Source organism: Grammomys surdaster, unplaced genomic scaffold, assembly GCF_004785775.1.
Source record: "Grammomys surdaster isolate TR1022 unplaced genomic scaffold, NIH_TR_1.0 194, whole genome shotgun sequence".
NCBI lineage: Eukaryota > Metazoa > Chordata > Mammalia > Rodentia > Muridae > Grammomys > Grammomys surdaster.
The window spans coordinates 11,673,199-11,688,253 of record NW_021604639.1 but is presented as its reverse complement, the minus strand read 5'-3'; the positions used below and the strand labels follow the sequence as shown (position 1 = coordinate 11,688,253).

Genomic DNA, 15,055 nt, shown 5'->3' with positions numbered 1-15,055 from the left:
TAGTATAGTATAGTATAGTATAGTATAGTATAGTATAGTATAGTATAGTAATCATCCTTCAGAAGCCTATTTGTTTTCTAATGAAAGACAGAGAAGGAGTGGAAGGGATGGGAAGGGGAACTGGGAAGAGTAGAGGGAGGGAAGCCATAATCAGGATATATTACATGATGGAAAAAAATCTATTTTCAATAAAAGGAAAAAAATTAAAGAAAAATAATTAGGAAGTAAATATGATCAAGTGTATTATATGAATGTCTGAACATGTCATAATGAAATTCAGTTCTTTGTATCATTACTATACACTAACTTTAAAAAAAAAAAAAAAGAGCCAGCTTGGGATTACCAACTCTTCAAAGATAACCAAAAAAAGGAGGAAAGCGAAGGTGGGAATAGTGGTTGAACAGGGAGTGTGGAGGAAAAAGTGAGGAAGCCACATTGAAGAGGGAGGTCTGAGGCAGAATATGAAAACTTGTAAATATCAGGCCAAAGAAGCTGGGATTAATTTCAATGCGATCAACTTGGGAAAAGAGGGAGAAATGTGTTCTTCTGGAAGACTTGCCTGGAAGTAATGGATGAGACTGAAGGAGGTGTTGGGCTAGCTCAGTGGCTAGGCACTTGCTTAGCATGTGCCCAGCCCTGCTTTTGATTACCAGCACTGGGAAAAAACCATAGTGAGTCAATGATGTCAGTTGGAAAGCTATAGTTACATAGATGTCTAGACAAAAGGTAACACAGACATGACTTCACCTTCCTCCCAAAACCCACAGACCAGTGCTGCAGAACCTCACAATCTTTCCCTCCAGAAGTCCCTAGAGTTCATCAGTGCTGGCTTGAGAGATTGAGCTATACTGTTGTCTACCATTGAGCTAGAACCAGGTCAGAGGAGGTCAGGGGGCCTTTCCTGACACTTATGTGGCAAAGACTCAATAGAAAGTAGGGTCATGGATCGGGAGGCCCATCAGCCAATGAAGTACTTGCAGCAAAAGCATCAAGACCTAGATGTGATGCCCATCCCCAACGTCAGTGGTGCCCTATTATCTTAGTGCTAAGAAGACACACAGGACTTGATAGCCAAGTAGTTGAGGAAAACTTGGTAAGTCCCAGGCTCAATAAGAGACCATGTTTCAAACTCTGATGAAGCGTGATTGAAGAAGAAACTCCAACAGCAACTTCCTCTGGTCCACAGACACCTGCACTCATGTGTGTGTGCATGCACGTGAGCACACACGCATGCATGCACACACACGCATACACACATACACAAGCACACACAAACACACAGGCACATGCACATGTACCTGAACACACACACATACACACGTAGCCACACATACATACACACACATACACACATGCAGACACACACAAATTCATATACACACATACACACATGCACAGGCACACTTGAATACACGCATGCATGCACATGTACACACATACACATATATACATACACACACACACATAAACATATACATATATACATGCACACACAGTCACATACACAAATATACATATGCACAGTCACACACACATACACACAAGCACACACACAGTCACACATACACACAAGCACACACACAGTCACACATACACACTCATGCACACACAGTCACACACACATACACAATAGAAATCTGTCTACTACTTAGCATAAGATGCAAATGATAGCAAAATTGATATTTGGTTTTCAGCATGGGGACTGAGTTTGTTAGTCTCACAGGCTATTGGTCTCCCAGTCCTTTATTAGGGGAGTAACTCACCAGTCAGATAGCTCCTTCTGGAGCTCAGCATTTGCACAGAGGACAGTTCCTTTGTGCATAGTGGATTCTGGTTTTCCACAGGACCCTGTCTAGTAAAACCTAGTGGAAATTACAAGTTGAGAAATTCAACCCTGTGCCACAATAACAGGATGCACCTGTAGATTTCACAGAATTAGCTGCCGTCTTCTCTTAACGCCAGTTTGAGAGAAAGAAGCCTGTTTGTCTGCTGCCAAATAGGGCAGAATCTAAAGTGTTCCCATATATCTGTGAATGATGGAAGTTATCAACCACAGTGACACCGTCTTTCTAGAGGTCACCTGACAAAGACAGAGACCTCTCTTCCCCACCATGCTCCCCTTGTTGGCTCCTTTGGGACTTACCCTTTAGGGATGTGTTACAGTTACTAGGGTCTTGTCTGCTCCTGCCTCCCTGTCTCCATGGTGAGATTGCCAGCTCTTTGAGAGCAGGAATCCTTTTCAATTCATCTTTGATTACACATTCTAGCAGAGGGCCCACTTTCTAGATCCTTAACTAGTATTTATGGAATTGAATTCTAGAAAAGCACATGAATTGGGTAAAGGTGACATTGTGGGCGCTTAAATAGACATCCAAACCTGTGTCTACATACTAAAGACTCGGTGCCCCATAGGCTGAAAACCACCTCTCTAACTCACCCAGAAATGCAATAAATATATAAATTATGGGTCCCTTGAGCTACTAACCATCCTCCAAAAAAAATGAAGGGCCCTTCCTCCTCAGCTCTCTCCTTTTTTGACTTTCCCTTCTCCTCAACTCCATTTTCTTCTCCTCTCTTTATACTTACCCTTTTCAGCCCTCTCTCCTACCCCTCCTCTCTCTATTCTTCCTTCCTTTCTCCTCTCCTTTCTCTCTCCTCTTCTTTCTTCTCCCCTCCTCTCTCCTTCCCTCCTTTCTGCCCTCTCCTCCTCCACACCATCCCCCGTTCCCTCCTGTCTCCTTTCTTCTTCTACTTCTGAGACCACAAATGAGCACACGGCTCTTCAGAGAGTGAAATGATGGTGTGAAGGAGCTTTCATGTGGTGTTGCTCAGGTAGGATGGGCAAGTTCTGTAGTGCCAAGGATCAGTGAGCAACTGCTTCCCCTTTCAAGGGCTGGTTTCTTTTTCTCCTTGGGTAGATTATGGGCAGTGATGAGGCCTTAACTTCTTTACCTCATAGTCTAGTGTAACAGCTTGCTTAATTGCAAGCGCTCAGTCAACATGAGCCCATGCCCTGGTTGACAGAAATGAAGCGCTTTGACTTGAGTTTCAATTCTTCCTTTCTGTGGACTTTCTCTCAAGACATTGATAGACAATCCATCCATTACTGTCAAATGATTTTTAGGATTATTTATTTATTTATTTATTTATTTATTTATTTATTTGAGACAGGGTTTCTCTGTGCAGCTTGGCTGCCCTGGAATTCATTCTCTAAACCAGGCTAGCCTTGAATTCAGAGATCCACCTGCCTCTGCCCCTGGGATTAAAGACATGTGTCACCACCAACTTGTTTTTTTTTGCTTTGGTTTGGTTTTAGTTTTGGGGTTGTTTGGTTTTTTTTAGAAATTGTTTTACTCTCTTGGGTGTGCTCCAACATTGCCCTAGTCTTTCTATTCCATCCAGATACTATCTATCTACCACATTTCTCTTCTGTTTTCTCTTATTAACTCACTTCTATGTATATTTATGTATGTGGAGTGCACACATGTGTACATGGTCACATATGTATGTGTATCTGAGTTCCTCGGTGTGTACAACCACATGCATGTCTGACGTCAGTGTCTTCCTTGCTCACTTTCTACTTCATTTTCTGAGGCAAGTCTCTTGCTGAACCCAGAGTTCCCCTGATTCAGAGAGTCCAGCTAGCTTGTTCTGGGGATCCCTTTCCCATCCACCAATTGTTGGAGTTATAAGCAGCCACTGTGCTGCCTTTTCCCTTAGGTTTTGGAGGTTCACACTCCAGTCTTCACACCTGTGTGGCCAGTGCCTTATCCATTGAGCCATCTCACAGCCCTTCAGCATCTCTTCTATAGCAGAAATAGTCTCACTCTTTGCATCTTTAGTTGACGAAGCCTTGCCTACCAGGTTAAACATGTCAGAGAGGCAAAAAGACAGAGATATGCTCAGGATCAGATCCTCATACATGCTAACCATGTACACTATTCCTGAACTATGCCCCATCCTGAACCATGTCTTAACAACTGAAAATAATGATAAAATAATCCAACTGATACCTGTTTTAAAAAATAATTATCGGGACTGGGGAGATGGCTCAGCAGTTAAGAGCACTGACTGCTCTTCCAGAGGTCCTGAATTCAATTCCCAGGAACCACATGGTGGCTCACAACCATCTGTAATGGGATCCGATGCCCTCTTCTGTGTCTGAAGACAGCTACAGTGCACTCATATACATAAAATAAATAAATTTAAAAAATAAAAAAATAAAAAATAATTATCTGTTTTTACTTACTTATATTTATTTTATGATCATTGGTGTTTTGCCTGTATGTATGTCTATGTGAATGTGTCAGAATCCCTGGAACTAAAATTACAGATATTTGTAAGCTGCCATGTAGGTGCTGGGGATTGAACCTTGGTCATTTGGAAGAGCAGCCAGTGATTTTAACCACTGAGCCATCTCTCCAGCCCAATTATCTTTATTTTTTATTATGTATGAGTTTTTCACTGTGTGTGTGTGTGTGTGTGTGTGTGTGTGTGTGTGTGTGTGTGTGCAGTATCCTTGGTGGTAAGAGGAGAAAGTCAGATGCCCTAGAACTAGAGTTATGGGTGTAAGCTGCTACCTGGGTACCAGAAACCAAACATAAGTCCTCAAGAAGAGCCACTAGTGCTCTTAGCTCCTGAGCCATCCCTCCAGCCCATCAGGAGATACCTTTGAATGATAGATAATGGTACCAAAACACAGTTAGAGGGAAGAAAGTAGTTCTACCGTTCTGCAGCATGGTAGGATAACTGTAGTCTACAATAGCTTATGAGAAAAAGGGCTGAATGTTCTCAATAAACAGGAATGAAAAATTCAAGAAGATGAAAATGCTATCACCAGACTACCTCATGACACACTGCATGTATGTACTGAAGTGTAATAACGCACCTCATAAGTGAGTACAAACATTACCTTTCTTTTTTTTTTAAAAGAATGCTTTGGGTCAGGAGGTGTGTGGCTCAGTGACAGAGCATGTCCCTAACATCGATGGGACGTGTACCAGTACACGTGAGGTCCTGGGTTCCATCCCCAGCCACAAACCAAATAACAGCAAAAAGCCTAACTTTTTGAAAATGTTAAAGAAAAACATTAAAGTAGTTTTTGATTTTTTTTAAATAGGACATTAGGCCTTTCAGAACCAGAGGGAATCAGAGGAAAGTTAACCTGCAGAACAGAAGACAAAACCACAGTAATTAGATTTTAAAACAGAGAGCAAAGATGACTAGTTTTATAAAATACCTGTGTCAAAATAGTTTATATGAATATTTTAAACTGACCCAACAAGAAAAAATAATGGAAATGTAATCTGGGCATGGCAGCATATGCTTTTTGTCCCAGCACTTGGGAGGCAGAGGCAGTAGATCTCTGTGTGTTCAAGCCTGGTTGGTATACATTAGAAGTTCCAGGACAACCAAGGCTTCATAGAGAGACCCTGACTCAAAAAATATAATTTGAAACATTAAAAAATGCTTCAGATGTGAAGGGAAAAAGGGGTTCAGTAGAGTTCTCATCTTGGTAACATTTTGTGTGAAGGATGAAACCATCTGCAATAGAGAAGAATGAATAAAAGGGGGTTTGGGGCTGGAGAGATGGCTCAGGGGTTAACAGCATTGACTGCTCTTCCAGAGGTTCTGAGCTCAATTCCCAGCAACCACAGAGTGGCTTACCACCTGTAATGGGATTAGATGTCTTCTCCTGGTATGTCTGAAGACAGCTACAGAGTACTCATATAAATAAATAAATAAATCTTAAGAAAGGTGGGGTGGTTTCACCAGCAAGGAGAATCTGTCACCCTCTGAGCTCTGTTTCCTTAGCCCCTGCATGCCTTCAGGCTTCCTTTGATCCTTCATACACACTCTGCTTCTTCCTTTCCTGGGCTCCTCTATGCTCTCTGGGGCTCAAGGTGTTTTTGAAGTTACCTTGAGAAAGCAGGAGGGCCAGGAAAAGGAAGTGAAAGGAGATCTGACTTCTCTCCCCACCTTTCTCCCTCAGTTCATGTCTGTCTTCCTCTCCAGTATTGACTCTGATCCACAAAACCTCTATGTTAAAAGTTAGTGAGGTAGGGATGGGGGGGACTAGGAATCAAATGTTCAAAGACCATCTCATACTTTGAGGATGAGAAGACTGCCAACAGAGACCATTAAATCCTTACTGTATGTGGAGTAGATCTTTCTACTTAATAACAGTGTGGTTAACTCAAGCTAGTGGATTTGACTTCTGCTAATTACAAGCTCAGTTCTCTACTCCCAAATTCATTTTTCCCTATGCAAACACTCTGCCAGCAGGCCTCCATGTTATTTGCATTCATAATAAATATATTTAGATGTTTATCATTTCATGCCTTGGGAAGTATTTTTGCATCTCTCAGCCTTCATTTCTCTTGAGATTTTACTCTTCCCAGTATACCATACTAGTTTTGGCATTCCTGGGTATATTACTTAGGATTAGTATTGCTGTGATGAAACACCATAACCAAAAGCAACTTGGTGAGGAAAGGATTTATTTCACTCGCAGTTCCACATAACAATTCATCTTCGAATGCAATGACAGCAGGAACTCAATCAAGGCAGGGATTTGGAGGCAGGAGATGATGCAGAGGCCGTGGAGGAGTGATTCCTGGCTTGCTCATTATGGACACCTCAGTCTGCGTTTTTTTATAGCACCCAGGACCACCAGCCCAAGGATGGCAACACCCATAATAGGCTAGGCCCTCCCCCATCGATCACAAATTAAGAAAATGCCCTACAGCCAGATCTTATGGAGGCATTTTCTCAATTGAGGTTCCCTCCTCTTTCAGATAACTTTAGCTTGTGTCAAACTGACATAAAACCAGCCAGCACATTGTTCCACCCTGTTTGGACATGTCCTGTGGCTCAGATTCTGTCTTTCAAAGCCCTCCTCACCATCAATCCAGCTGACATTTCTACCCTCACATTCTTTTAGCCTCCCACTCAACTGTACTTCTGGTTAGCTGTTGAGCACAACTTGTACCTACAGGACCTACCTAAGAAGGCTACATTCACCCTTCAAGGACAGCACTTATGTCTCTCCCGAACATAGTCATCCACAACGTTCTGCTTGCTAAGCGTCTCCCACTCTTCATCATGATCACTGGGCAACTACCACCTTCTACCGTTAGAAGGAGCAAAGGCTCACCTCTAACCTACGAGGAGGCAATCTGGGTCAGATAGTTGATGCCTGATATGACGTGCAGTTTCTTCTGAGAAGTACCAAACATTTCTGATAAGAGAGTTGAGCAACTTCCTGATATGCCGAGACTCAGTTTTTATACAGTTGACCCACCAACCGCCTGTCCTGAAGGAACATTAGTGACCCTTAGACAAATGTTTCTTAAATTAATCTATTGGGGTCATCTAGACGACCTTTTCGTTCTTAACATGGAAGAAGTATTTGACACGGACTTAGTGGAAACTACCTATTTCCAGCAAGTTTGAAACAAAACTTGGACTTGTGCTCACAAGCATTTGTCTGAAATGGCTTGAAGTGTATGCTTGTTATATATTCATGTCCGCGTGTCTTAATGCGTCATAGTTGAATCGTATGTGTTATAAAATCAGTGATGATTTGAAAAATATATTGGAAGTAGCCTGTCTCCAGAGCCCACAGGGTAGTACCTTTATCCTAAGATCCTCAGACTCTTAAGAGTTCAAAGTGCCTGTGACACTCCTGCCAATGGTATAGATTTACTGATTATATGCTGGCGTGCATTCTTCCCTCAAGGAAGGAAATTAAGATCTCAACAGACCTTATTTGCAAAACAAAGTGATCAGCAACTAGGCTAGAGGTAAAAAGTCATATCAATAGAGGATGACAAGACAGCTCGGTGACACTACGAGAGAATACAAAGGGTTCTGAAAGGCCTCGTGGGAGAAGTTATACTCAAAATCTTCCATTGCAACTACAAACACATCTGGGCAATAGTCCGTCTTCTGCATTTGTAGATCCCACACCCATGGAGCAATGAGCCGGGCATCGGAATTATTCAAAAGCACTCCGAATGGACGGAACCAACACAGATGCTTATCATCTCTTCCTCTAAGCATACATCACAGCCTCGAGCTTAGCTACACTTCTAAGAGGGCTCTAGGGTCAGGCCAATTTGGATGAAATGCCTGTCTTTGGCTAATGCTGCCCTTCCACCCCTTTGCATGACCTTGCTTCTCGTCTTTGTTGAGTCTTCTGGGGAAGACTTCCCCTAGAGGACTCAGTTTACAAAACTCTAAGTGAGACCACTGCCAAGAAGTGCTTGCTCACCCCTCCTGCTATGGCAGGGAATCCCCCTTTCCTTGTACAGGCAAAGCACAAAAAAGGACTCATAAGTGAAGCCCGATCCTTCTCACCAAACACTGCCCACACCTCCCAGTAATTGAACTTGAAAAAAAAAAAAAAACCTGGTTTGAAAAATTACCGCAAACTATATTGTCATCAAAAAACACTTCCTATATGAGATCACAGAACAGAGTAGGCACAACTTCCTGCTGAGCAGATCAGCCTAATGCTTAAATAGAGCAACTCCTGGCTGTCATTGACATTGTATAAAAGCCAAGATGACAGCCTGAGAGGACGGAGCTCTTGTTCGGGCACTCTCCCAGAAGGATGCAGAAAAGGGGCTGACCCAACATACTGAAGAGAATTCCCTCCAGTTCCCTCCTCCATCCTGATTCCACGTGCCTCAAAGATGGAACCACGTTTACTGATGTTGGGGTTTCTCTCATTCACCATAGTTCCCAGCTGGCGGGCAGGTAAGGGGCCAGGGTCTGCCCTGGGAATCTTGGGAAGACTAATGGAATCTTGGAAAGACTAATGTAAGCCTACATCTCCTCAGCTACACAACCAGAGGGAGAAATTAGGTGGAAAGTTCTGAAGAGGGAGTTGAATCATGGGTTCTACCTCTTGTCAGTGGTCCACTAGGACCTCTTATTGTGCCTCAGTGGTCCCTAATCTATCAACCTTTCTTAAATAGTAGGAAGGAATTTTTCATTTATAGTCCTTTTTAAGTTTCATCCCCAGGGGTGGTTTGGTTTTGCTGTCTTGGGAAGTTTCTTGTAAATGTCATTTTATGGCAATTTCAGAAAACATGAATATACTCATTTTCAGAGCATGACTTTCCCCTGTTCCTCTGGGTGTAGCTTCTGTGTGTGTACATTGTGGACATGTATACAAACTATGAATTCCATCATCATGGATTTTTGTCAGGTATAATTTTAAGAAATAAAACCCACCAACAACTCAGACATCAAACAGCTCTTCTTAATTGAGGGTGGATTTCCTAATACTGTTTTTCTTTCCTTGTTAATATAGAAAAAGAAGTAAGGTTTGTGGAAATCATATATTTCAGATCCATTAGATAGATGATAGGTAGATAGATAATAGATATAGAAATAGATGATAGATAGATAGATAGATAGATAGATAGATAGATAGATAGATAGAATAGATAGAATAGATAGGTAGGTAGATAGGTAAGTATGTAGGTAGATAGACAGGCAGGCAGACAGACAGACAGACAGACAGACAGAGAGATGGGAGTGTCTCTCTATGTAGTCTTGGGTTACCTGGAATATGCCATGTAAACTAGTTTGGCCTCAAACTCATAAACATCCACCTGCTTCTGTGCATACCACCACAGAAGGCTAAAATATGTATATTTTAAAGCCAACAATTGCATATTCTTAATTTCTAGAAATTTATTTTTAAATGACCCCAGAAAAAGATGTATTAAGAAGAGTAAAATTATGACCTATCCACAAAGCTTGGTTGCTGACTTGAGGGCAAGCAATGTGTTGGGCCACTTAGGACCATCTTGGCTTTGGAGTTAAGATGTTTATGATTTCAGGAGGCTTTTAATGTGATTTCTCCCTCAACATCATCTTTCCCTCAATGGTGTCTTTGCCAGGTTAGTTCAAGTCAGAACAACCAAGTCTTTATACTACACATATTCTGTCTCTGAGGAAAGCCTTTGAAGTAAACTTGTGTTATGAGCTGTGGCTGATTTATACAGGGCTCATTTACTTCATTTTGCAAAACATCTGTCCACTACTTCTTATGCATATGTATATGGAGAAATGACAATGATACAGGTTGGAGTGTGCTTAGAGCTACAGGGGTGTGGGGCTGTCAGAGAAGGCTTCATAAAGATAGTGTATCTTTGGAGCCTTGAAGACTGGTAAATTTCTATAAGGGAAGATTTTAGATGAGAAAGCACATGGATCAAGACATAGAAGTGCCTGAAGAGTTAATAAGTGTATTCTCTAAGTATGGGGCTATTGCATAAAGAACAGAAAGATAGGAATGGGGCTAAAGGCATTAAAGCTCTGGACAGGAAGCTCAATCTTTTTCTTTTCCTGTGTGGTTGGGAATAAAAATCCAAGGCCTTAAGCACACTAAGCAAGCACTCCAACCCTGGGCTGCATTCCTAGCCCACAACTTAAAATGCTTTGGTTGCATTTGGTAGGCAACAGAAAACTACTTGAAAATGTCAGGGAATGCCATTAATAGAGTACATTTGATGAACCAGATGTATACATTTTATTACAACTTCTAACCACTTTACAGTGTGAGTGTCACGAATCAGTAGAAGTAACCCCAAAATCAGAATATCAGTGTTGCAAGGCTCACATCCCATTTGTCTTTTCTATTGGAAACAAGGCCAGAGGTGACTCTGGCTGAGAATAGAAAGAGATCAGGTGCAAGGAGGTGTGTCTAGAGGCAACTTGGTTCTCAGTGGGAAAGAGAAAGAAATATGGCCAGGCTTATTGATGTCAGCAAGTAGCCCAGAAACTACCCCAGGGCAAGAGATAATCTCATTTCAGCTTTCTTTATCCTCCAGGAAGAATCCAGTTTAAGCAATTAATGGGGTTGAAGAGATGGCTCGTTATTGGTTTAGAGCACTCATTACTCTTGCAAAGAGCTGAGACCCCAGGACTCAAGATATTGGCTCAGCAGAGCCATCTGTAACTACAGTTCCAGGGATTCTGAGAACCTCTTCTGGTCTCCACGGGCACTACACATGACAAATAGACATAGGTCTGGGCTAAATACCTCTACATACAAAGATAAATAAATGTTAAATTTTTTAAAAGTCTAAAAGAATAAATAAGTCCTTCTATTCCTCGGGGGCAAGAGGTCTTTAATGAAATAAGACAGTCAACAGATACAATTTCTAGCTGATTCATAAGGCAGATTTTCATTCTGAAAATTTCCAAAGCCACTATTTAAAGTTGTGATGTGGTACAAGGGATATATTAGTCAACCTGGGTGTTTTTAGTCTCTATATCATTTGGCCTTGGGATGTGGTTAAAAGAGAATTCTCCCTGATGTTGCCAACACAGCACCCGCTAACTGAAGCCACCTTTCTTAGAACTGTGGAAATTCTGAGCTGCCTCTCGATCATTTTTCATTCTAGGAATTCTGTAATCAAATCCTTATCCCTCTAGAGTCAAAAGACAGAAGGTGTGGAAACATATTAAGGTGATATGCTTGTCTAATTATCCCTTCTGGTAAAGGCTACTGCCCACACTAGAATTTCCCGTCTTCAGCTCTGTTATTAAAATGCACGCTTCACAGTGCTCCTTCAGTTTCTCCACAGTGTTATAGCTACTGTGGCTTTGTTCATCATCCAAAATAGACCTTGGAGACATGGGGCTTTGCTAAGCACTGGAAATACTTAATAAAGCAGTCATGACATTTGTTTCTAAGGGTTCTTAATAGACAGCTTGATAGGTAGCCCATGTCTCTGCTCCATGTAGCTTTGAACATTGAAAAAGCAATAATTTATTTCATCCACCTATGTGTCAACTGACTATGCTCTGAAAGAACATCTTCTTAATGCTCAACACCTCCATCACTCGGTCCCTCCCAAAGGCAAGGATTTTCGTGTTCATGTATGTACATGTGTGTTCATGTGGATATGTATGTAGATGAATGTGTAAATGGAGACCAAAAGTCAACTTAGGTATTAATCCTCAGGTGCCATTCACGTGAGTTTGTTTTCTTATTGTTTGGGGGTTTTATTGTTGTTGTCTAGAGATGGGGTTTCTTGCTGGTCTGGTACTGCATGGTTAGGCTCAGCTGGTTGGTCAGAGAGTTTCAAGAATCTGCCTATTTCTGCTTTCCTAGGACTGATTTTGTGTGTGTGTGTGTGTGTGTGTGTGTGTGTGTGTGTGTCTCAACTCCCATGTGGGTGGTGGGAAGCGAACCTGGGTCCTCTGCCAAAGTGACAAGTGCTCTTAACCTCTGAGCTATCTTTCCAGCCATATACTGATTATGTGAGTACTAGGGATCAGAACTGAGGTCCCCATACTTATGCAACAAGCACTTTACCTAAGGAGCCATCCCCCCAGCCCTGGACATACACACACACATACACACACACACACACACACACACACAACTTTGAGAATTCTAGATACTTTTGTGTAATTTCTTGTGGACGCCATTCCTGTGGTAGCAATGAACACCATGAGAATAGGTCACACCCCAACACAGTGGCTGTTCATGTTAACTCTGTTTTCCTTATTGTCCAATGGTGGCCATGCATTTTACAGATAGAGATTGAATTCCCTTAAGAAATAGAGCATGCCACCAGTGGTCAGTGAGGAATAGAGTTAGGAGGCAAATGAACTTTTAAAGACATGTAGTATGGAACAAGATACCTAGTGATGTTAGAAAAAACAAAGGCAAGACCTAGCAAGTCACAGCTCTCAGCAAATTTCTCTCTGTAACAGGAGAAGTTTGTTGCAGAGATCTTGAAATCCCCTTCCAATTTCATCATTATACATCAAGAATTCTGGGGAAAAAAAAGACACACACACACACACACACACACAAATCCTTTTTATGCTGAGATACTTTTGGAAACAAGAAAAGTTCCCAACCAAAGACATGCCTGGTACCATATGGATTGAAAGGTCACCCAGTATCAGCAGACCAAACCCTGATAGCTGGGTTCTAGGCTATTTCCCACTCTCAAGAGGGCAATGCTCTGCACTGCAGTATGGTTATTGATTCTATACTACTCGGGTTGGAGGTGTGGGGTAAAAACACCACTGTGTTTTGGTGAAGTCTTCTCTTGTTTGTTTGCTTGCTATGGGGATTTCTTTCTTCAAACTATGTCTATGTTTTACAAAAGGAGTGGGAATGTATCTTTCTTCTCTTTATCTTGAGCCATTCCCTCTGAGGGAAAAAAAAGGGAGCCTTTATTCAGTGCATTACTTCAAAAAGTTATAAACCCCAGACCTGAGATGCCTCTGTGGTTAGAGTGTATACTATTTTTGTGGAGTTTGGTTCCTAGTACCCATGTTGGGAGTCTTATAACTGCCTATTTGGATCTGGTGACCTCTTCTGGCCTGGAGATATATACACACAAACATAAATGAAGACAATTCTTTTTTAAAATATTATAAGTCCTTTATCTCTAAATGGGTTTCAAATAAATGCTGGACTTGAACTCAGGCCTCTCTTTTGTTGTTGTTGTTCCTTGATGTCCTAGAACTCACTCTGTAGACCAGGCTGGCCACCACCTCAGAGATCCACCTGTCTCTGTCTCCTGAGTGCTGGGATGAAAGGCGTGCATCACTTCTGGCCGGTAAACCCAGGCCTCTTGATGACTTGATTATAATATCTCTTGTATGCCTTTATCCTGATTCTCAGAAGTGATATCTTTTTACCCATGCGGCCATCCATTCATGCGTTAGAATAATGCATTATAGGGATAGAAAAAGGTACAGCCTTTGTTCTGCAACATGAAGACTAAACATCTGCTGAGTGATTCTGATCAGGAAGACTGCCAAGGGAAAACCGACATCTGCCAGTGAGTCAACATTCCATTCCCTTTCCAGCTCTCCACCACATTTTCAAGGAAATCACCCATTTGCAGGGAAAACAACCATTAAGTGATCTCTGAGAGTGTTGGGTGTTTTCTACTTTAACGTTGCTCACATCATTTTTTAGCTACTTGATTTTATGATCATCCTGGGCTTTGCCTTTATCAACAAGAAAACACAGGTCTCACTGGAGACTTTCTGTAGAACTGTGTTTCTCAACACCAGATACAATGACAACATGCTTCTGGAATGCTTGTTAAAGTGATGGCTGGGACTTCTTCAGACCAGTGAAGTTAGACTCCCAGGGGAAAAGAACCAGATGTACCAATGACATTATTTTTATGTCCCTCCAAACAATGAAGATGCAGTGAGGAGTGAAATCCATTTAATACTGTTGAGAAGTAAAATAACAGAATAATTCTGAAGCCAGGCACATTATATATGCATAGCTGTGGCCCTTGCACTTGGAAGACTGGTGCAGGAAGGTTGTGAGTTTGAGACCAGAACAGAGCTCCACAATGAGACTATTTTTAAAAAGAACAAACAAGAAGAGAAGGAAGAGGGGAAGAGAGAAAGAAGGGGAGGAGGAAGAGAAATGCAGATAGTTCCCATGTTGGTCTAAGTCTGATGCTTCATTTTTGTTCTTTGAGATTAGAGGAGCTCGTCTCAAACTTTACAAGACCCCTGGGGATTTTGTTATAAAGCATTCTGTTTGGAGAGGGATTTGGTAGCTTGAAATTCTAGTTCAAACAGGCTCCAACATTCAATGTGTGTTGTCAGTGCATGGACCCAGTTCTGAGCAACAAGTCATCATGTAACCAAAACAAACAAACAAACAAACAAACAAAATGCACACTACCTATCTACACAGAGCTTGAGACTAAAATGGGAAACAACTCCAGAAAAGATCAAATATTGATCAAAGGTTGCACAGTCTATATAACACAGCCTATGAATATTATAAGTGGTCAGAATACAGAGAGCAGCCTACAGCCTGGGTAATTAAAGAAGATGCTCTGAGAAGGGCTTTTGGAGAAGCTAGCTCTGAAGGGTGTTTATGAATAACAGAGAATCTTAGAAGATAGTATTGTGTGATGATTCTGCTGAAGCTGTACACATGGACTGTCATCCAATGCGGTCAACTGAAGACTGAGGAGCTGAACAGAACAACCAAGTCGCTAACTATACGTTATATATATATATATATATA

At 41.6% G+C, this 15,055-nt stretch overlaps 1 protein-coding gene across 2 annotated transcripts in view; it reads left to right on the top strand.

Moving 5' to 3' along the window:
* Positions 1–8,550: 8,550 nt before the first annotated feature.
* Il2ra (interleukin 2 receptor subunit alpha) overlaps positions 8,551–15,055 on the top strand; it is a 54,188-nt gene continuing 47,683 nt past the window's right edge. For both annotated transcript variants that reach the window (XM_028769882.1, XM_028769883.1), the window contains exon 1: positions 8,551–8,763. In XM_028769882.1, coding sequence (XP_028625715.1) covers positions 8,700–8,763 — 64 coding nt within the window. In that variant the 5' untranslated portion in view covers positions 8,551–8,699. The remainder of the gene's footprint in view (positions 8,764–15,055) is intronic.